We start from the raw sequence: 24582 nt of genomic DNA, 5'->3' as shown, positions 1-24582 counted from the left end.
GATTCATGCAATTTACAGTTAGACGCATGCACATCCTTAGCCTGGGAGCCATCCGTTTTTGTACCCGAAAAAATTCGGGGTAGCGAGTGCAAGGAGCCCCGCTACAAAACGGATGGTACCCAGGCTGGCTAGCACATCCTCTCTTGATTAAGGTTTGCAATAACAAAAACCTGTATTTAAATTTGTTCCGCTGGCGCTCATGGACGCAGCCATATTGTCAAGTACTGTCATCGTTGTTAGATCAACCTACATCGCCCTGTACGTCATACATGCATTGCCTTCATTACCTATCAACATTCAAAGCTGAATATTACCTTTCAAAATTATTATTTTCATGTTGTTTTTTTCAGGAGTTTGACGGCAGCCAGAACGGAAACCGCATCACTCTGAACGAACCAATCGAAGCGCAGTATCTGCGGATCAAGCCCACCTTGTGGAACAACAACGAAATCCGCCTGAGGGTGGAAATCTACGGCTGTGATGCGGCAGGTGAGACTTCCTAATCCCCCGTTTCTTGTCAACGTCTTTGTCACATAGCTTGGACAAGACATATACCAATATCACCATTTCGTATCCGATTTAGTACTGGCTACATGTGGATGTCAACACTGACAACGTTATCATTAACGAGATATTATGAGTTGCAAACTGCTGACGCGTTTTTTTTTTTGTACACCAGGCATCAACGAGTGTGCAAGCAACCCCTGTCAACACGGTTCCACCTGTGTGGACGCCGTGAACTGGTACAGGTGTTACTGTGCGGACGGTTGGACGGGCGATAACTGTGCACAGGGTGAGTGCTTTACCCAGAATCCAAAAACATGCTCACATGGTTCTGGATAGTTCACGTGTATCCAGAACCGCAGAACCCGAGGCAAATCTAAACATTCTTGGTTACATGATGAATAACCAGATTTCTGCCTGATCCTAATTCTAACCCACTCAGGCATTAAGAACAAAACAGGCAAGGTACAAATTACAATGAACTTGTAAATACTAGTATATCTAATGTGTGGCTTTCTTTCCCAAATGCAGATATCAATGAATGCAGCCAGAACCCTTGTCAGAACGGAGGAGTTTGTACCAACACTCCCGGGAGCTACTCGTGTACCTGCCCTGCCGGCTTCAGTGGAGCGAACTGTGAAGCAAGTACGTAAAGATCTTTAAATATGATTATTTCTGGCACTGCAAATATGTGGCATTACTACAATACAACTCTAAGTTCTGAGTCTCAAAATTAAAGCTGATCTGGCTGTACTTTGTTTCCATAGCTGTTTTAGAGGGAACGAACATCGTGACGTGCGACTTCGACACGGACTACTGCGGCTGGCAGTTCGGGGAAGATAACCAGCTGAGTGTGTCCAGAGAACAGTCAGACGGCTGTGGTCGGTACGGACCGTCAGGCGACCACACTCAAGGAGGTACAGACATATTTCTTCATCCTCCCATATTCTCTAGGTTCTCTAACATGCAAATATTTGATGCCTGATGCTGTCTAAAGATGATGCAAAGGGGGTTCAGACAGGACCATGGTGTATGTTTGGTATCATGAACAGGACGATCCACTGTCGCACCTACTGGCCTGTATACCTGGAGCTATTGGTCAACGTCTTCAATTCGTGCTGAAAATTGGCGCTTGTTTCTTCAAACATTTCCCTTTTGGTATACTGTGATTTTCCACTGTTTTGCAGACGGGTCGGGCTGGTACCTGTGCATGCAGAGCAGCTCCAGCGATCCCCAAGACAGCACCGCCCGACTAATCAGCCCCTGGTTCTACGACACCTCTCCGAGAACTCTCAGTTTCTGGTATCTGTCCAAGTATTTCACCTCGAACACCATCCTGAACGTGTATCTGCATGTAGACGGTGTCGTTTCTGACGTTCCTGCGCTGACCATCAATCGACGAGCCACAGAATGGACGTTCGTAGAGGTCAATGTAACAAGGACGCAGTTTTTCCGGGTATGAAACATAAATATAATATCACCTCGAGCTCCGTGTACGAAGGTTTTGCGTAACCTTAACAGGAAACATTTTTGCTCCGTTACTTCTTCCCCTTCTTCTTCCGTAAATGAGCTGGACCACGTAGCTAGCTGTTACCAGAGTAACTGATGCTGTAGTGGTGTTGAATTACATTATGTAGCAAGTGGCAGGGTAGGAGTTGGAGGGGCTGCTCACCATACATTGTTTTCCTATCTTCTTACTACTAGGTTTTGATAGAAGCTGTCAAGCCAGGTTTTGCGCGTCCACAAGTCGGAATAGATGATGTGGAAATTTCATCAGTCGGTATGACATTTGTTCTATTTGCTGTCCATTTCATGTTCCAAAACAATTGCACTGAAATAATACGCTGATGTCTCTATATTGACAAAGTACGCATTGGACCGCACTGCAACATGATCTATCTTCTTTCAGACTTGGATGACTGCGCCAGCGGTCCATGTAAGAACGGGGCCGTGTGTGAAGATTTGCTCTTCGATTTCAACTGTGTGTGCGCGCCAGGATGGGACGGTCCGACTTGTGAGACAAGTGAGTAACTGTTGTCTTCAAACCAGATTTTTTTCTTTCCTTTGGTTTGACTTAATGGAGAATATATTCAAATCATTTCTATTTGTATTGTTCATTGTATTTTGTGAATAGATGGTATTACTCTAAAATCTTCTACATCTCGTTTCAGATGTAAACGAATGCGCCAGCAGCCCATGTCAGCATAATGGGCAGTGTCGGGACGGCGTCAACGGCTACACGTGCTCCTGTACTCCAGCTTGGACTGGCAACAACTGCGAATTTGGTAATGAATTGTTCTAATTTAAAAAGCCCTGTCACACATTTAGGACCTTCGTACGACTTTGATCTCGATTACTCCCCAACCAAAGTCGGAATTGGATTTGGAGTGGCCACCCTGTTCTAGCTTCAGTTTGCTCCTTTGATTGCATGTCCTTCTTGAGTTTGATGTTCCAAATAGCGCAGACTACTAGGAGGCAACCTCGCTGACCAACTCCCAACTACAAATGACAACTAACAAACTAACTCCCAACCATGGTCTTGAGAAGAGAGGGCCCTGGTCGTCCACATATAGGCTAATGTAGGAAATTAAGTATGTATTACGATTGCTAACTGTAATATAATTGTAACTGTTCTATAGCGGCATCGCAGGCAGCCTGTGCAGCTTACCCCTGTCAGAACGGCGGAGTCTGCACGGCGAGCGGAAACTCCTACAGCTGTCAGTGCACCGCCGGGTGGGGAGGGCAGAACTGTGACCAAGGTAGGATGTTTCGATGAGGGCTGACACAAAAAGTAGAATATTGCCTTCCTGTCGAAGGACTACATCCAAGCACGGTCCCAAGCCGTATCTTCTGCTACTCGTTGAGCTAATACCGTATCTTTTTCAATATTACACAGTGCAATGTAAATACAAAATGAATTCTCTGAAGACCCGTTTCAGAAAGCACCCGCTATCTTTCATCAGTGACTGATAATCCTAAAGACAAACGTAGATTAGTATCTGAATTGAGAATCAAGTAGCTCCTGTTAACCGGCCACCAGACAGAACTGTAGCTCCTGTGATCCATCCAGTATAGCAAGAGCTACTTAATTTTCATCAGTATGATGTTTGTGACCGGGGATTAAGCTTACAATCGTATATTTTATCCATGACAGACGTGAATGAGTGTTTGAGCTCCCCCTGTCAAAATGGCGGGCTTTGCACGGATATCTTCAACGGCTACAACTGCACATGCGCGGCTGGATACACGGGAAGCAGGTGTGAAACAGGTAAGACAATCTCACTCGAACTTCTCATTAGTGTGGCTTTACCTCTTAACTCTATCCAGAGGCTCTTTTGTTCTTTCTCGACCGGTACCCCCAAGACCTGACTTATATCTCCACACTGACCGTCACCACTTTTGAGTTTACCTTAGATTTATACTAACATAAGCGCATGTTGTATAGCAAGTGTGGGCAATAAGTTGAAGGTCATAAACAGAGACATACATCTAAACAACCACGCGTCTAGACAAGAACTGTACAAGTTAGGGGCCTTCACCGTCATCATCATCTTATGTACTGCTTAGCCCAATTTTACATTGGATTACTAGCAGCTGCACATACAGTATATGTGTTAGTTACAAAACAGGTGACCGGTACAAATAAAAACAAGGGTGACTGAAGGAAGGGACACTAAGGAACGTAAATAACTGAATCTGTGTGTGTAAAAGACAAGACAGTGCATTTAGTGTGAAGAACATATATACAAAACCGTTGACCTAATAGATGCGCAGTTGAGACCGTGAACCACCTGTTCATTCGTTTATTTTACCAGACATTGATGACTGTGCCAGCGGCCCCTGTACTAATGGAGGGACCTGCAGTGATGGAGTCAACACCTTCTCCTGCTCGTGCCCTGCCGGATTCACGGGGATCGACTGTAGCGAAGGTAGGTCGTCAGCGAATCGTTATGATAACGTGGCAAATGATAACGTTAAGTCGTACTAAGATAATGCATACAGATCAAACATATGCTAAACTGGTGCTCCATATCACACAAGATGCAATGGTCGTCATGAGGGTTCACAAGTTACACACTACGCTCGTCATTTATTCAGGTAATTAGCTGCTGATACGGAATCATAGCATCATAACCATTTGATCAAGGAGAATATGTTTCCCTTTTCTGTGGCCACAGTTATCCTACAGCCCCTCACATCTTATCTCTGCACGTTGGACGATGCCGACATCTGTAACTGGAGGCAGGCTGCAGACGACGAGACGGACTTCTTGTGGCTGGACGGACAATGTGGTGGCTATGGACCACCTGGCGACCATACAAGAGGTAAAGTCCATGTCTGTTAATGATGTGTTTCAGCAAGAACGTCTAATAGAACGTCCTTGGTTTCAGTGGCCCATCCTTGTTCAAGATTCGATGCCAGGACCACATCGACCCTGGCATACCGGCCTGCTCAAGCCAGCCCAAGGGCGTACCCGAGGGAGCCACCAGTATAAATATCAACCTATACATGCACGAACAGACGCTTACAAATATTCCTTCTTCCCTCGCACAATCCCCCAATAGAACGCCTTGCCTGGCCCGGTAGTTATGGCTCCCACCGTTGAGTCCTTCCGGGCCAGGCTGGAGGCCTGCCCGCCTTAGACCAAGGCCTCCCCCCTAAAGTGCCCCATCAGGGGCTATATGGGGGTGTAGCCGGGGCTCACATAACATCTTTGAGCCCCGGCAAAGATGAAGATGAAGATGAATCTCCAAGCAGAACCATTCAGGGGAAGGGGACAATCAAATTTGACACCCGAGTTACCGTGGCGACACTGCCTGGCCAATTTGATACTGTACTGTCTTGCAGCCACCAAAAGGTTTGCTTGGAGATTAGCTTCCTAACTTCTGTTTCACCAACGCCCACTTCGTACTTCTCCCCGTAAAGGTCCAGGTGGATATTATCTCTGCTTGGAAGGTTCGACCACACCGCGGGACGGCAAGGCCAGGCTCACCAGCCCGTACTTCCGCGCCACGTCCGACCGGACCCTGAGGTTCTGGTACTACAAGAACAGTTTCGGTTCGTCGGGAATCAGCGTGTACGTCACTTCCGGTGACTCGCTTGGTAACGCCGTTTGGACGTCTCCTTCCGGTAGAGAGGACGAGTGGAGGATGGCGGAGGTCGACATCACAGGGATGCCCCGCTTCCGCGTAAGTTTCTGTACCTGTATAGCCGGTGTAACACACCATGCAGCTTCTGTATCGGCATAGCCGGTGTAACTACCCTTCGGCGTAACAAACCAGCTTCATAGGCACACGGCGGCAGCTGGTTATATTGCAGGGAACGACTTCTTTCACCTAACCTTTATTTGCACATCTAACTGCAGACGTTGTTTAAAGCTATCTGGTGATGATGCCCCTCCTGTACTTGGTAGCTACTTGAAAATACGAGTCGAGTTTTTGACATAGACACATCGAAAACAAAACCTTCGTACACTGTGATACGTTCCACAGCATGGTTGGCCGAATATCTTAAAACTGGCTGTATTTTTTCCAGGTCGTTTTCGAAAGTGAGAAGGTTGGGTTTACCTACGCAGACCTTGGCATTGATGATGTGTCCATTGAAGATCCAGGTAACTTACGTATCATTGACATAAGAGAGCCTTTTACTTTGATTTACACAAACATAGTATGTAGGCATATGAATTATCACTTGATAAGTTGGATTTTTTCTGAAGATATCATTATTATTATTATTTCTGATTTATAAAAAATAATCGCTTATTATGCTACCACGTGTACACTTTCATAGATGTTCATTTGGATGGCTTTTAGTTACGTTGGCTGTTATTTTTCACGACCAGCAAGTGACGAATGCCAGAGCAATCCATGTCAGAATGGAGGGGTCTGTGTGGACGGCCGCTACAGCTACACCTGTACATGTACGCCAGCATGGGCCGGGCTGTACTGCGAACTGCGTACGTCTTTTTTGCTTGTTTCTCATACTAGTAACCCTCAAACCACCTGTAGGCGTAACACGTACACTACCAATTTTGTAGAGTAGGCCCAAGCTGCGTAAGACTGGATTGCAAGTTTTTATCCACTCACACTGGTATAGACCATTCCTTAATCTTTTCCATATATGTGGTAAGTTATTCCTGTCAGTCTGCGGTTATATCATTCCTCCCCAACTTCTTGTGACTTTACTGTATTTGTATTTTGTATTTTCATTTATTGGCAATGGCACACAGTATACAAGTAACTACAGACAGACAAACAAGCATATAAACAGACAAGGACACTTGTTGTGCCTCCAGCTCGCGGTTCGGCAGACTTTGAGGACGATCTCAGCGCCTTCATGTACACACAAGCCACGGATGACGACATGGACTGGTTACGGAACTCTGGCGGCACTCCGACCAGTGGTACCGGCCCCTCAAGCGATCACACCACTGGAAACGGTACGTCTGTACTTAAAATACTCTGCTTTTTCATACCTTCTGCCACTTCATGCTATAGTTTTGCATTACCAATATATTTCTCTGTTTTAGTCGACAGTTGTTTATAAATACGAATACATTAATAATGGACTGAGCACCATACTGGGGCATTTGTCTTTGTAATACATTCGCATAGTCAGCTGGTGTTCAATCTTTGAATGTTCATGTAGGGTCATGGCAGATGAGGGACTAATGATAAAGGTGATCATTTACAATTACTAATTAATAGATTTGATGATAACGTTTTCCAAACCTTTTGTGTTGAGTGTATATTCATGGCACTGATCTAACCTACTTGATCTTCCAGGTCATTACATGTACGCCAAAGCGTCCTTCATCAACAGAAACAAGGTGGCGAGACTGGAGTCCCCCGTCATACAGCCTACAGCCGGGTCATGTCTGCAGTTCTTCTACCACATGTACGGGTCACAGATAGGAACACTCAGCGTGTTCGTGAGACCAGATGGACAGCCGCTGGGTAACTCTGTCTGGAGCCGGACCGGCGAGCAGGGAGACCTGTGGCAGAAGGGAGAGTACGAAGTCGTGATGCAACAACCTTTTCAGGTACTACGTCTTCTCGGTTTCGTGATCTCTTAGAACCTACTACTAGTCGGTCTCTTCACTGATTATGTAATGAAAACTAGACTGTTGCCAGGGTCAGTATACAGGCTAGCTCCACGGCCACAATTCTTTTGTAGCACTATTTTTTCTACTATCATAACTGCACAAGTAAATTGATACCATCCTCAGTATGTCACCGTTTGGCTATGACATATTGTCACCATTGGCGTGGTTTATTCTCAGGTGGTGTTTGAAGCTGTGATCGGCTCGTACTTTCGAGGAGACATTGCTCTTGACGATGTACTGGTGGAAATCGGTCAATGTGATTCACCAGGTAAGGTTTTTCTACATGTTTGTGTTTAAACGTCACATTTAAGATGTGGATGTTCTGCCTTCATCAATTTATGGCTTATCTTTTACTTTCTATTCATTTTTTTTCATTTTCATACGGTACCAATTTTACTAGGAAGATTAGATATACTTAAAGATGTTCCTTTAGGCCCTGGGAACGAATTTCAATAACCAAATGTCATATTTCCTCTTTTTTCCCTTCAGACTTCGACGACTGTCTGAGCAATCCATGTCAGAATGGCGGAGTTTGCCAGGACGGCCTGGGGCAGTACAGTTGCACCTGTCCGTCTGGCTGGCACGGCACACAATGCGAACTAGGTCAGTGGGTATTTCTTTCCATAAACTGTACTTTGTTCGAATGGATAACAGCAAGAGTTGCTTAAAGCTATGTGCTAGTGACTATGCCCCTACTGCAGTTGGTGGTAGAGAGTTCCACTCCACGATAGTTACCAGTTGTAGAAAATACAAATTTAAGGCTATAAGAAAAAAATTGAAGTCCATACTACATGTACAATTTATATCCCCCAAACCACAGCTGAATAACATTTTAAACATTCCTTTGCAGACAATGACGCTTGTGCGTCGTATCCGTGTAGAAACGGAGGGACGTGTAACGACGGGCCGACTGGATACGTCTGTGCGTGTGCTCCAGGGTGGGCCGGGACGGACTGCGAACGGGGTCTGTATTTCCCACAGCTTGTTCTGAAAGCTAGTCTAGTTCATATACACACACCAAAGGACTCTTAGTACGGCAACTTTGAATGTTGCTTCGTGATGGCTGCACGTGTATTCAACATGCCACTCATTCAACTCAAGTTGACTGAGATACAATTATTGAATTTCTGATTTCTGGGTGATAGCAGTGAAGTTCAAAACTTTGTTAAATGTAGAGAAAACATTCAATGCCTTAATCCCTTCAATCCAATGCAGAACCTAACGAAACTGTGCTGCAATTATTTACTACATTTATGTACAATGTGGTAGCATTTTTTTTTCATTTTCAGAAATTAACGAGTGTGAAACGAACCCGTGTTACAACGGCGCCGTGTGTATCGACCAAGTGAACGGATTCTACTGCAACTGTACCGAGGGATGGGAGGGCTTCGACTGCCTCACTGGTGAGGGCATTTTACTTTTCTGTTGTTTCGCAATATTGAGAAACTAGTTTTGTTAAGTAGGTACAGTCTACACTAAGACCAAACTGTATGGTTTGATCCTCTTCTGCTAAACGATTATCATAGGGGATGCTATGTGAACGTCTAGCTCTGAAGACAATTTATCCATTTGTTTGATTTACTATATATCACGTATATGACCTATACTCATGCAGTCCCTGTGTTGCAGCCGACCAGAAATTCAATTCTTTTTTATCAAATGTAGATATAAATGAGTGCCTGAGCCAGCCGTGCATGTTTGGTGGAGCTTGCACAAACGGAGTGAACGGCGTTTACACATGCAGCTGTCAGCCAGGATATCAGGGACAAGACTGTGAGCAGGGTAAGTGATAAACATAATCCCAATGATCTTGTCATCGTTTCCATGTTGAAAGACCTGAGAACAGGATTAGGGATGTAAATTCAATCTCCCTGTCAGTGTGCGGTTATACGATTTTCCCCACACTTCCTAACTCTCTTCTGTATCCAAATAAATAATAAGACAGAAGCAAGCCAAGAAGCAAACAAACAAACAGACAAACCATCGAAAACAAACCTCCGCACGCGGACTAAGGTAACGATAACTCCTCGCCATTTTCTGTTCCTGTCGCGCTTCTGTATTCAAATAACCATGAGACACAAGCAAACAAACACACCGAAAGCAAAATCTCTGCACATGGAGCTAATAACAATAACTTCTTCCAGTGCTGCTGTACTCTGAGGCCTCCTACAGCTGTGACTTCGACACGGACCTGTGCAGCTGGGAGCAGGACCAGCAGACCGACCAGCAGGACTTCCTGTGGAACAGCGGGAAGTGCGGCACATGGGGACCGAACGAAGCACATGTACCAGGTCAAGGGCACTCGTATATAATAGTGATTAAAAAAAAAGGAAACACCAATCTCCAAGCAGATTCTAATGGTGGCAAGGTAATAACCACTCTCTTGGCCAAAGATGGCTAATGTTCAGTTCTCCCTCCAATGGTTATTACAGCCTCGCCAGGCAGATCTTTAATCTGCTTGGAGATAACACGCTAGGGGCGGCAGGCATGGCCAAGAGCTGTCTGCTGGCCATAAATCGTGACCCTGGCATGTCCAGAACGCGAGATACGAGATATCGAAACCATAAGCTTTGTGGTGCCATGGGGAGCCGCAAGGGAACCCAAAATCTAATGATTTCTTCGATAGGACAAGACATAGAAAATGCCAAATTTCATGAACATAATTCGTTCGTAGCTTCTTGAATAATGGGGCTAAACCGGATCCAAACATACATACACATACACATACAATAACATTTATCAGAACAAACGCTATCTAAAAAGCATATTAGGCATATGTAGCAATGACTCTACTTTATCACTACTTTTACAGGTGGCCATTACCTGTGTATGGACACCGCTCACAGCCTGGCTCAGAACGCTGTGGCCAGGCTGATCAGTCCCGTGTTCGTCCCCCAAGTGCACATCAACAGGGTGCTGCGGTTCTGGTACTACAAGAACGTGCTCGGGAACTCGGGATTCCGGGTCTACCTGATGCTGAACGGGAATCTGGACCCGAACCCGGTCTGGGAGGAGAACAGCAGGGGGAACGACTGGAGGATGGCAGAAATCAACATCGATGGAAGGAGTCAATTCCAGGTGAGTCGTTTGTACGCGTTTCTGAACTCTGGCGTCCAAAAACTCTAGGACACATGCTTGAAAGCATTTTCAGCTTATGATGTGCCTAAGAAAGAATTTTTCTACGCGATGATAGCAATCCTAGGTATGAGTGAAATGGGCGCAATACATTTACCTGAATTTACCTGAATTGCAGAGACTACGTCTCTGCAAATCAGGAGCCAGAAGGCGGGTAGCCCTTAGTAGCTCCTATGGTCATCTTCTTCCGTATGTATTCGTCGATGCTACTCTTGAATCTGTTTACTGACGTCTTATTCACCGTCTCCGGTGGTAACTTGTTCCATTCCTGGATCACTCTGACACTGAAGAATGTAATGGAAACATATAATGCCGCTGTCGTATTAGTCATAGACATCCGTAGGTAGTTTACAGGTAGAGAAAACTTGCGACAACCTCGTTAATTGTAGGCAAACTGCATGTGAATTCAGCAATCCCCAAGCATTGTTTGCCCCTGCTGAACATGTTCAAAATTGTTCGTAGTCGTATGTGGTTTCCATGTTCTGATTTCATGCCCATTTTGCGGAATTTACATATTTTTGTGTTTTTAAGGTCGTCTTGGAGGGATTCAGAAGTGGAGGCAACCTGCTGGATCTTGCCATTGATGATGTTACTATTGTTGATCCAGGTGATATACTGTTTGGAATGACGTTACGTGTTTTTGGTAAGGTGCTTTATTGTGTAACACTAACGACTGTTACCTTGTTTGTATTTGCCATCAAAATCAAAATCAATTACTGACTTCATATCCCCAGATCAGAATGAGTGCAGCAGCAACCCCTGCATGAACAACGGAGTCTGTAACGACGCTTTATTCTCCTACACCTGTGCCTGTCGGCCACAATGGGTGGGGGCACACTGTTCTTACGGTAAGCACAATTTTTAAGGTACATTTATGTGCAGATAATTCAAGATCAATTCAAAACAAAGACGCGCTGCGTTTACAAATCTTTGACCAGTTAGTTGAGCATTAAGAGTGCCAAATCATTGAAGTCCTTGGGTAAATAGTTTTAACTTTTATATGAAGACAGAATTCTGAATTTTTTTACTGAGTAGTTTTCCTCTTCTTCCAGGAATTGGGTCTTGTGACTTTGAAGAGCCCCTGTCCAACTACGTCTATCTTCAAGACAGCGCAGATGACTTTGACTGGACCGTAGTTTCAGTGGCCAATAGGAGACCCTCCACAGATCACACCACAGGGACCGGTGAGCAGGCAGAGTATTCAGTTGTTCCGCTGGATATCGTTATGATTTAGTTAGGAGAATCTAGGTTATTTTCAGCCCAAAAATGCGTGTCATGGATTCCTGTTTCACTATATGAATGCTAGTACAGTTGCAGGGTAGTGCTTTCTGAATAGCCCATAATTGTATGGAGTCAAATTTGGCAAATTTTATTTTTTCATTGGGATTATCTTTTAAAGCATTTGCCCATTTTGATACAGAAATAATTTTAGAATAGTTCATTTTGCTAGCATTGGATGGATTCCAGGCTACTCTCAAACCAGTGCCAACTTCGGTCGGGAGCAAAGTCTTGGTAAGGTCCTGACTGGGTTGATTTTCCTCTCACAGGTTCATATGCTTATATTGGAAGTACGGGAGGATCTTCCGGAGACAAGGCGCGGCTGCTCTCCCCCAGCCTGCCCGCCACCGCGGCGTCATGTCTGCAATTCTGGTACTACATGAGCGGTGCAGGGGTGGCGAGCCTGAACGTCTACACGCGGCAGCAGCAGCAGCCGGACGTGCTGGTGACGAACATCACGGGAGACCAGGGGGACCAGTGGGGGATGAAGGAGGTGGAACTGGTGTCCAGCAGTGACTACATGGTAGGTCCTGCTACCATGTGAGGGCGAATCGCCTGTAAACTTATGAAGATTGCATGGTTTGTTACTGTCAGTCAGTCAGTGACCACCATCAAGCTGCATAAATGATCACCTTTTCATATTTAGGAAATATAAGTATGTGACCATTTTTGGTGGTCCCTTAGTTTTGCCAACTAAGGAACTAAGAATGCTGACAATAGTGACCACCTGTTCACATATGTCGTTCCCCTGATTATTCTTCTTGTGCAGTTTTAACTGTATTCTATTTGATACTGCATCTTGAAAGTGTTGGTACGGAAAGTTGACTTTAAATTCCCAACACCTTTCCTACAGATCGTCTTTGAGGGTATCAAAGGCACTGGATTAAACAGAGACATCGCCATAGATGACATCAGTCTGACAAACGGGGCATGCACGTCGCCTGGTAAGTACCGATGAAACCTCATCATAGATTTTTGATAAATATCTGTTTAACTACAAATTCCATTAGTCACAGACAAAAATAGTGGATGCTACCGGTCCTGTTGCTTGTCTCCTCATATATGATTTCATTTGCCGGTATTATCAGTACCCCATCCTTTTATCTGTCTCCTTTGTGATATAAATCGTTTTTGCTTCGTTCCTTCCTTACACAGAGTTCAACGACTGCAGTAGTAGTCCATGTCTCAACAACGGCGTTTGTGTGGACGGACTTGGCCAGTATTCCTGCACCTGTACGTCTGGGTGGTATGGGAACCGATGTGAATCCAGTAAGGAAATATGTCCTTTTTGTTGTGACGTTTTAGACAGATGTTTGTTTTTCTTCTTTGTTAATTGAATGGTGCTCCTACATGACTAAATATATGCTTACAGATTTGTTAGGACTTCAATCATGTAATCTGTATCTTGTTATATTTGGTCTTACCCTTACCTCTTCCCTTATTACCTCATTGAAAAGCGGCCAATAGGCTCAAACTATTATCTGTGTTTTAGACTCGGTCGTGTGTGCCAACTCGCCTTGTCAGAATGGAGGAACATGTGTGCCAAGCGGTGGTAGCTTTACCTGCCGCTGTTTGGCCGGATGGTCTGGACAAAACTGCCAAATAGGTGAGCTGTACTGACGGACTACTTTGATATTGCTGGATAACGTTTATCTTTCGAGATTGGGCTTGCAATCTGACGCCAGAAGTCCAGTTTTAAAACCTTTCTTCACTTACTCTTCCATACTTTTATGCAGACACAAACGAGTGTTCAAGCAACCCGTGTGTGCACGGCCAGTGTATTGATGTAGTCAATGGCTACAACTGTGACTGTGAGCCCGGGTGGATCGGTACTCGTTGTAACCAAGGTAAATGTAGTTGCGAGACGAGTTTTTTTTAATAGACCACACCACTGGAAACAGAAATAGCTACAAATGAATACAATTGTACAATGATGTAACTTTGCAATTTTTATACCACCACTCCAATATTGAGCTTACACTTCACAATCGCATATGATCCTATGCCACATTTTACGCATGTATTATAAACCACAGAAGGATAGTTGTTGTGCCACACAACCTGACACACAAGATTTGAAATTGTCACTCGACCAGATAACGAAACACTGCTGCTAATTTTTACAGATATTGACGAGTGTGCCAGCGGTCCGTGCCAGAATGGTGGCGTGTGCACAGACCAGGTCAACGGTTACGTGTGCAGCTGTACCTCAGGGTTTACTGGTACAAACTGCGACCTGATCGAAAGTAAGAAATGTTGTTTTCGGATCTGCAGAAGATTAATGTAACTGTATGCAAGCTTATCCTCAATGATACATCAAGCTAGCGTATTTCAACGCATGAAACCGTCGAAAAGAAGTTTGATATCTTACGTTATATTGACATGCTCTGTTGCAATATGGGCACTAGAATCGTCGTAAAGCTTATAGCAAATTATTTTAACTCCCTCCCTGCTCTCAAACCCCATAATTAATACAGTTTGTCTTATTTATAATACAGTATTGGAACAGGGAGAGAGTTAAAAGGATCTGGCTACAAACGGCTACATTTTGTACCTTAGCAGACCGAACGTTAAGGTAATTCATGCATTACGATCACCTACCATATTGTGTTCATCTGCATCTTCTAGTTACCATCGCTCCACAAACTCCCTACCGCTGCGACTTCGACACGAACAACTGTGGATTCGTACAAGCGACGGACGACGACGCAGACTTCGTCAGACTGACGGGGAAGTGTGGCAACTATGGCGCACCTGCTGATCACACTACAGGTAGGTATATGTACCTCATAATATCTTGGCTGTTTTGAGTTACATCGTTGAAATATGGCGTATTTCTGTGAACATCACCAGACTGTTTCATCATCTAAGAAAAATGATGGGCGCATAGAGTTCAACCTCATTAATACAGGCTACTAATGTGGTTGTGCGGATATGCATGGATGACATTAAAATGCCCATATTAGCAATGCTCTGAATGGCACTTCACACAGATGTTCTTGAGAATTCGTCTCATAAAATCTTCCTTCGCTAGGGAGGACCCATATTTTTAGCACTGGGATAAGGCATGTACTTGTACACCGAACGATACACATGTATTAAAGTTAAAACAATTCTGCAGGTCAGAACGGTTACTACATGTGCTTGGAGAGCACCCTAACTCCCAACACCATGGCAGCCATGTACAGCCCGACTTTTGTCACAACTTCCCCGAGGAAACTACGATTCTGGTTCTACAAGAACACGATCGGAGACTCGTTCATGGAGCTGACCGTCACGACCCACGGTAGTACCGGTCAGCCGAACAACGTTGTCTGGACGGCAGACGACAGATCATCCGACTGGAGGATGGCTGAGCTTGATATACCGGCCGGACGGTTCGAGGTAACATTAAAAACACGCATAAAACTTACAACGTTTATGACAAATGTCAGTATTATGTACGTGTCGTCACTATAGACAGGATCCTTAATGCTCATTACAATGGCCAAAAATTCATCTAAGGGACGACCAGAAAGTGGCCACATTGATCAGGTGGTCCTCATGCACAGGTGGTCATTTCAACATTTGTACATGTTTGACTGTATTTTTATGTTCTACCATCACCTTGCCTTACAGCTTACCTTTAGAGGAGTGAAGAATGGATACAGGAGTACAGATTTTGGCTTCGATGACATACAGATCCTCGATCCAAGTGAGTGGTATTGAAATGATTGATTTCATTATTTTAGAATGGTGACAATTGGACTGCACTTCATCTGATATGGTCTTATAAAGTGTTTGCACAATTTCTCTGTTCATAATCAAGATCCTGGTAGGCTGAACATTAAACATCTATAACTTTGCATGACATATATATGTAACATATAGAATATTTGTTGCCATACTTAACACCTTGTGTAACTGTTGTATAATAGGTTCACATGTATGAAATACATGTTTGTGTTGTACCCACAGATACAAATGAATGCGCCAGTTTGCCTTGTCAGAATGGAGGAATCTGCACAGACGGGGACTTCACCTTCACTTGTACCTGTAGGCCACCGTACACTGGAGCTCTCTGCGAAACTGGTAACTTCTCAATGATGGTATTTCATAAACAAGACGGAGAGTACTCTATATTCTAGGAAGTAATGTCTGATTTAAAATAACAGAAATAAAACTCCAAGATACAGCATTATTTCAAATGTAGGTTGAAGAAATGTGAATGAAGTCCTCTACACTGCATATGATTTTCTCCCTTTTCAGACCATGATTACTGCTCGAGTCAACCATGCAGTAATGGCGGGACGTGTCTAGATTTACAAGATGGACATTCATGTATCTGCCCGGTAGGATTTGGTGGAGACGACTGCACAAGATGTAAGTAGCATAATTATCATTCTTTATACATGTACCATAGGGAGGGAAACATACTTTTTTTGTTGTGCTTTCGTAGGTGGATTTCCAACGGTTTGTAACTAAAACGGTAAATGTATGATAAGCAAATCATGCTTTACAGATGTGTTACAAGATGATGTGCTGTACCTATGTGACCTTGAGAATGACCTGTGTGGATGGGAACAGATGAGTTCCCCCGATGATACAGCCGACTTTACTGTCATCCCGAGTGGGAAGTGTGGCATCAGTGGGCCTGATGGCGACCGGACAACGGGTAAGTCAAGATGGTAACACTGGATAAACATAATCAGTAAAGACAATCATACCGGTAATTGCGAGACATGTGGCTAGAACTCAAATTTCAAATGGTGGCAATCTGAATATACAGATGATTTGGCATGTGTGTAGACCATGTATAAAAGTTCAATATTTCTTGGTAAAAACAACAGGTTGAAAAGGTTGAAACAACACAATACACTTTACGTCTATCGTATTCACTTATAAACAGGCACTGGCTCCTATATCTGCATGCCTACTGGGGCACGCAATGGCAGAGCCCGACTGAGAAGCCCCATATTCACAACAACCGGCAATGTCGGGAGGACCTTGTCTTTCTGGTATGTACTCCGGTTCAGTTTCAGCATGTGATAATTAGATTTCTCCTAGATGCTGTCACCATTTCAACAAGCATGCTGCAATGGTGGGACGTTGAACAGTTCAACAAGCCAGGCCTTCAATTCTAATTTGGTTTATTTAGTTCCATTTTAGTTCAGGCGAATCATCAGGTCTCTTTTGTTCTAATTCTATTGTTCTCAGCCTCCAATGATTTTGGGTTCAGCAACTCACTTGACGTAGGAAAAGAGTAACATTCCAATTTCACTACTAACGCTGTAACGGTTGGAGAATACCTAGTACATGTACTGCTAACATCCCATGATGAATTGCATTTCCCACAGGTATTACAAAAACACCCCAGGTGACTCTACTTTGAGAGTGTACCTGATGCTTGATGACAACGCGCCTGTAGGGCAGTATGTCTGGAGCGCTACCGGCCAGTCGGACGAGTGGAGAAGGGGCAGAGTTGATGTCAACGACACCGCACAGTTTAGGGTATGATTTACGTAAAAAGCTTTTGGGGTTTTATGTTTACAATTACCACCGCATCTCCGTCGAAGAGATTCATACAAGGGCATGGTGACGAGAACGCTGTTGTTTTTGTGACAGGTGATCTTCGAGGGGTATCAAGACGGTTTTAACCCGGCAGACATTGGACTTGACGACATCGCATTTCTTGATCCAGGTAGGAAGTTTTCAACATCAACAACTGGACAATATTACTTAATGATACTCAAAATGACTAATGCAAAGGACTATGTCATAGAAACTATTCATCTTATGCTATGTTTGTTTTTGTTTCCCATTGAAATAAAGATGTTGACGACTGCTTGAGCAACCCTTGTCAGAACGGCGGGTCCTGTGTGGACATGGTCCACGCGTACATGTGCCGCTGCCTCGGCGGATGGACAGGAATAAACTGTGACGAAGGTAGGACAGTTTTTCTAATTTCATTATCTTCTCTTATTAATCAAGTCTCTACCAGAAACTACCCTGGCTATAGGAAGAATGATATCCATTGAGTACTTAGGAACCACTTAAAAAAAACTGGTTGAATGTGTAATTCGATTGTCTAACTTTTTTGGGGGGGGTTCTATTTATAGGATCATTTATATCTATTTGCGTAACAATTTGGCCATTCTTGTACACGATCACTTTAGGTACGTTGCTTGTCTTTTATATTTTCAAAGTATACTCCCAAGACTTGCATCCGATGTTTGATTCATGCCTAATCAGTGATGCTATCCATTACAGTGTACGGTGCGATCGACTTTGAACGTGAGCTGCAGTTCTACGGTTACATACAGAGCAGTGATGACGATTTTGACTGGACAATTGAGTCAGGAAATACTGCATCATCACTGACCGGGCCAGACAGTGACCACACCACTGGATATGGTATGTCGATCCTTAATATCACTGTACGTCAATGATATGGGTCTGTATGTATATATGATATACATGTATATCATATATACTGATGTCATATCATATAATATAAATGTAAAGCGGATACTATCAATGGTCATATATTACGTTGATTACACCATTTTTAACATAGTTAATGAGATACTCAATAAAACAGAACTTACTGTGTGTGTGAAGACAGTTGAGTGAAAGCACATGGTTTGGGGGGGGGGGTACCTAACTACAGACCACAAAAGATTGGACACGGAAAATTACGTCCCAAAAGGCCGTTAGCCATCAAGAAGTTAGTATTGCATCTATTGACCGGTATCAGTGGTAATATGCATATACAAACGTATACAGAAATTCACAATAATGAATCAATCCTTCCATTGGAAACCCCGTGCAGGTCAGTACGCTCACATCGAAGCCACCGGGCACGGCGGGGGTCAGAAGGCCCGCCTGTCGGGGCCCATCATGCCCATCACCAGCGGGACGTGCCTCCAGTTCTACTACCACATGTACGGCCCCTCCATGGGCACTCTCTCCCTCCCTCCCCCTTCTCTCTCGATCTCTTTCTGAATAGAGCTGTTGGTCTATATAGGTCCCAGAAGCAAGGAGTTGGCCTGGAGTCCTTTTGATGGCAGTTGGATATTAGACATAGGAATTCACAATAATGAATAAAACAAGAAGTTCACAAATACTCAATAATTAAAAATATTTCAAAGACGTAATTATGAAAAATTTCTTACTGCTAATTTCCCCGAGCAGGTCAGTACGCCCATATCGAAGCCACCGGGCACGGCGGGGGTCAGAAGGCCCGCCTGTCGGGGCCCATCATGCCTATCACCAGCGGGACGTGCCTCCAGTTCTACTACCACATGTACGGCCCCTCCATGGGCACGCTGAACGTGTACACCCGCCACATCGGACACGGCCTGGAGCAGCCCGTCTGGAGCCTCACCGGGGACCAGGGCAACCAGTGGAGGATGGCGGAGGTGGAGATCGTGGACAACAGAGCATACGAGGTATTTACTACCGTAGATGTAGTGGTAGTGAATATTCACTGGATCAGGTTTTATGAGTTAAGGCTAGATCTCTTCTGTTGTGGATCTTAACGCTGAGCACCATGCTTATCGCTATCCTATGCTTATGATAGAGAAAACATCTGCCTGTCTCAATCTAAACCTCTGCAAACAGACGAACATAACATAGTGTCAGAAGTAGGATCCGAACCCTCGCCTTGACATACGAGATCAGTTAGTGTAAAAAATACATTTAATTCACGGTGGGTTAATTTTACACACTAACTGTTATGTCCAAGTGTGGGTTTGGATCCCACTGCTGACACCATGTTATGCTTTTTGGTCTGCTTGTACGAGAGATTTAGGTTCTCTAGTTTAATATGTGGCGTTAGTCAGTAACCGAGGCCAAAATTGTTTAAAGCGCTACATTTAAATTCTTTAAACCAATACCTACCACTTATCAGTTATTTTCTCCTGCAGATTGTTTTCGAAGGTGTTACAGATGGAGTTTTGTCGGATGCGGCGATAGATGACGTCACTGTTTACAACGGAGCTTGTCAGTCAGGAAGCGGTAAGGAAGGACCACTTTTCTGCTGGACAGTGTGCTTACATGACAACTTATAATATGTATATGATAAAAGAAAACAGATAAAATTGTTTCTATTTCTTGCTGATTTCTTTCATCGATCTCTTTCAATATCTCAAAGTACCTGACAATATCACAAAGTTAATGTACTCTTCTTGCTTTTCACAGAATATGACGATTGTGCGAGCAACCCTTGTCGCAACAGTGGTACGTGTCAGGACGGGGTAAACAGCTACACATGTCGCTGCCCACCTGGCTGGTATGGGACCCACTGTGAATTAGGTGAGTTTACGATGCAAATTGATGAAAGCTCTCGAGTTGGTCTTGTGATTAGGGTTGTTGACCTCTAAATCTCAAGGTTTTTGGTTCGAATCATTTGGGTTATGGTGCAAATTGATGAAACCCTCAAAGAGAAATGTAATGGCAATTTCGACCCGGGAAAGAGTGTTCGAAGAGTGGCACTTTCTGCCAACAAGTACATGTAGAGGCATCCTCAATAGATAGTTATTAACAACACTTGCAATTAGGTGTAACAGGTCGTTCAGCTGCCTGGCCGCGCGCCCTTGAGGCTGGAGTGTCAACTGAAGGGCAGTTATACAGGCTATACAGATGCAGCGCGAAAAACTCTTACTCGTTGCTTAATTGGCTTTTATCAATTTGGGAATTCCATTGACCAGATCGTATACGTTTGATACAGATAACGCGGCTTGTAGCAGCTACCCCTGTCAAAATGGCGGCGTGTGTTCCGGTGGAAATTTTGACAACTACGTCTGTAGGTGCCAAAGGGGCTGGACGGGAGACAACTGTGATGTCGGTAAGGTTCATGGTCTTGTCTCATCTACCAGGAGAAAGTAGGGTCTTTCAAAAATACGTATCGAAGAGCACAAAGTCAGTCATCAGTGGGCATTAAGTGCTGGTTCATGGCGTCTGTAGACATCTCTCTCCCGGCTGTTCTATTTTATCACACTACTTCTGCATAAAACCTCGAACAGGCACTTTGTTGTTCATTTCTTTTACTTTGTTTTATTTTGTTCTGATTCAGTTAGTTTGTTCTTTCTGCTCACTTATACATTGAGTATGTGTCATGCAGTCTGAGTGGCCGGTTTCTACAGATGGTAGTGGACAGTAGGGTTTCCTTTCACTTTCATCTTTTTATTGTATCTCTTGTTATTTGCAGACGTAGACGAGTGTTCTTCGAGTTCAAGTCTTTATTGCCAAAACGGAGCGACATGTGAAAACCTTCAAGGGTCCTACACATGCCACTGTGCGTCAGGCTGGATAGGGAACAACTGCGAAACCAGTGAGTAACAACTTTGTCATGCTCTTCTCGACATGTAAAATCAAGGTTCACATGAATCCAATTTTGGTCGCTCAGCACTCGTTGACTTAATCGAAAAGAGGCCAAGGAACCATTAAAACCATAAACCATTACAAACGTGACTGTAATGTAAAGTGCAGGTGAGCGTGCTTAACCGGCTGCAATAATGATATGAATTGCAAGGGGGCGGTTACCATTTTTCTGTCCACACTTTCAGACGTTTGCACGAACAATCCGTGCACGAATGGCGGGACGTGCCAGGTCGCCCAGAACGCCGTGCAGGGATTCCTGTGTCTGTGCCAGCCCGGATTCGATGGATCAACGTGTAGCCACAGTAAGTCTTTAAAAAAGTATACAGTCATGACATGTATCTGTAAATTTTGAAAGGCTTGCAGTGGTTTTTGCGGTTACCTCTCCCATGTAAATTTAAGATTCATGATACAGCAAATATGCATTTCCAATGCATTACTAACCCTACTAAGAAACTGTTCCAACTGCAGATTTAGAATACAGCGAAACCTATCGCGAAAGTATAAATTCCCATGTATACATATATGTAACTTAAGATTTATAGAGAATTGCATACATGTAGCGGTAAAATTTGTCTACGTTTGCCATAAGGTCCATTCAAGTCCAAATTAATCTGCTGCGTGAACGAAACACATTTTCAAGATATAACACGGTCTTGTTCTGTTGTTTTTCCCTAGTCTCAGTAACCCACGACAGACCTGTTTCGTGTAACCTGGAAGTTGACGACTGTGGCTGGGAGAACACGGTGGTCACCACGGATGACCTCGACTGGTTCCGAACGCAGGGTGGCAACTGTGGCTCCAGCGGACCCGCACAGGACCACACCACTGGGCGTAGGTGTCCAAATAACCTGTCCTACACAAGATATACATGTAGGAGACTTCAGACTTACAGGAACTATTGGAGGGTCCCTCATACAATCCTTTTTTTTTAATCCCGTCGACTTTTAATTCTTGCTGGCGCACGACTAGAGCCATTTCCTATGTACACAGGAAATGGCATACTTCGGAACGTCATACAGAATGACTCGAGGCTGACAGGTCAGGCATGTGTTTGACCTGTCAACCTCCTGTCATTCTGCCTGTCAATTTTCCCCCACCCACATGCTCTCAACCAACTCTGTCCGGACAAACATACACACAAACCCACAGACAACGCACCCAAAACTATAGCTTCGTACTCAAAAGTAATGGCGATTGTGTATCTCTTGTTTACAGAAGCATCCGGTACTTTCTTCTGCGTCGTGCCGCCAAGGGGAGTCTTCGATGACAAAGTCGCGCAGCTCTGGAGTCCCTCGTACACCAGTAACACTTTCACCATCAAAACGTTCACGTTCTGGTACTACTCCACCAGTGTGGACGTCCTGAACGTGTTCCTGGTTGTTGACGAGGTGATCGGGACGTTACTGTGGAGCGGGAGTTTCGCACGAGACACCAGAGCTGCTCAGTGGAGAGACGTGCAGGTCAATGTGTCAGCCAGTCAGGACTTTAGAGTAAGTACGCACTGTCAGGTTTTTCAGTGCTTGGTGATTTTACTAGCGCATCGGCAGCAGGGAAAGTGCTGGGATAACCATTATTTACTAGCAGTAGACTTTGTGCAATTTCTACTGGCATTGGTACGACCTTATGAAGATATAATTGTGCAATATTCCTGTGGATCGCCAGATGGTGCATATATCCAAAGAAGCATGACACTTTTGGCCATTGGAGTTAAGATCCGGTACGAAATCTGTGAAGAAGTATTCTACATTTTTGGTAACAGTAGCCTTTTTCTCATCAACAATATCATGTATCAGTTACCTATTTCTTTGTTTGTTTGTGCCTTTATTTATACTCGATTTTATATCGTATGTACAATATATATCACCCCATTCAGCCATTTCTCAATAGCATATTACATAGAATTATATGTCCAGCTCTACTAAGAGTTTCCCTTTTTTTATCACCAGATCGCCATTGAAGCCCACACCAGAGGCCGTTCAACCCCCATTGCCTTAGACGACATCACGATCTCCGACACAGGTAGACTCCACATTTAGCACAATGATAAAATGATAACAAATACTTCTTTGCAACTACGCATTCAGTTTGTGATAGTACAACGATTGCACGACGTATGTAACTCAGATAGCCTTAGGTTACACTCGTGAGGTCTCTCTGTCTACTACAATCTATTGATACTTTGATGTGGTACAGATTAAGTTTCTGACGGAGATCATCTGGTATAATTTCAGGCATATCCTACACACCAGGGAGGACCACGTTACCACCCGGCACCACAACAACGACAACAAGGCCCACACCTCCTGTGACTGCAACAGACCAACCCAGACCAACGTATCCAACATCAACAACGCCCAAACAAGAAGATACCGACAACGGTGGCTCGTCTCCACTTGTGGGCATCATCGCCGGCGTCAGTGTGGGCGCCCTGGCTCTTATAGCCATTATCATAGGAATCGTTTTCTACATAAGAAGGAGAAACGCCGCCGGCCAGGGAGGCGGCGGTCTGAGAGAGAAGGAAGACATCGGGATGAAGGAAATCGGGAAAGGCGGAAATGACTATGTCGCATTTGACGAAGACGGCACCGGAAATGGTCAGGCGGGGATAGACAATCCGTTGTACATCGACCACCCGCTGTTCAATGCTTTAAAGCTGGGGAAAACAGGTGACGATTCAGAAACTTAACTAGAGCTTCTGACTCGAATCATCTTTAGATATTTTCCAATCTCATGATCATCGGGAAAGATATTGGAACGAAGATGCTGACCAACCTTGACGAATACAAGAGACTGTTTCGCCATATCTTGTAGATTTACATTTATAGGATCTTATAGAAACCAACTCACTGCCCTCTGTCCTTGTAGACATTTTATAATTTCCTTTCATATCTCTCTACTTTGGATTCATATCTTTCTACTTTGGAATAAAAGGGACCAAAACACCTCTCTGTCTTTATGTCCATAACATGTAACTTCTCTGTCATTATGTCCATAACGTGTGTAAATGTGGGCGTTATTTGCATGATTAATGTTGATATTTTCAAATAACGTTCCAAAGGAAAAGATTTTCACACAATATATGAGACCGCCAATTGGAACCTAATTACCATAAACAATGACTTACAATGGAACAAAAGTTTTATAAAGGACTCTGAAATTTTCTGAAGGTATCAGATCTTGGAACAATTGTTTTTTTT

General features: G+C 44.1%; 1 protein-coding gene across 1 annotated transcript; it reads left to right on the top strand.

Annotated features, from left to right (window-relative positions):
* The first annotated feature begins 636 nt into the window (after nt 1-636).
* LOC109482235 (neurogenic locus notch homolog protein 1-like) lies at nt 637-24463 on the top strand. Its single transcript, XM_019784928.1, has 39 exons — nt 637-793; nt 1036-1149; nt 1272-1421; nt 1692-1960; nt 2209-2284; nt 2414-2527; nt 2676-2789; nt 3144-3263; nt 3659-3772; nt 4320-4433; nt 8099-8212; nt 8460-8573; nt 8899-9012; nt 9275-9391; nt 9754-9900; nt 10422-10687; nt 11276-11351; nt 11479-11592; nt 13515-13628; nt 13759-13869; nt 14149-14268; nt 14651-14794; nt 15144-15406; nt 15641-15716; nt 15980-16093; nt 16271-16384; nt 17834-17947; nt 18272-18415; nt 18834-18940; nt 19303-19452; nt 19930-20020; nt 20204-20317; nt 20733-20849; nt 21213-21335; nt 21571-21687; nt 22061-22216; nt 22601-22875; nt 23332-23404; nt 23617-24463. Exons 1-39 carry the CDS (start codon nt 637-639, stop codon nt 24069-24071), a joined length of 5496 nt encoding a protein of 1831 aa, XP_019640487.1. The 3' UTR covers nt 24072-24463.
* Nucleotides 24464-24582: the final 119 nt, after the last annotated feature.

This window comes from Branchiostoma belcheri, unplaced genomic scaffold (assembly GCF_001625305.1).
Source record: "Branchiostoma belcheri isolate BF01 breed outbred unplaced genomic scaffold, Haploidv18h27 scaffold6, whole genome shotgun sequence".
In the NCBI taxonomy this organism is placed as follows: Eukaryota; Metazoa; Chordata; class Leptocardii; order Amphioxiformes; family Branchiostomatidae; genus Branchiostoma; species Branchiostoma belcheri.
The sequence above is the reverse complement of the archived record's forward strand: the minus strand, read 5'-3'. Positions and strand labels throughout refer to the sequence as shown.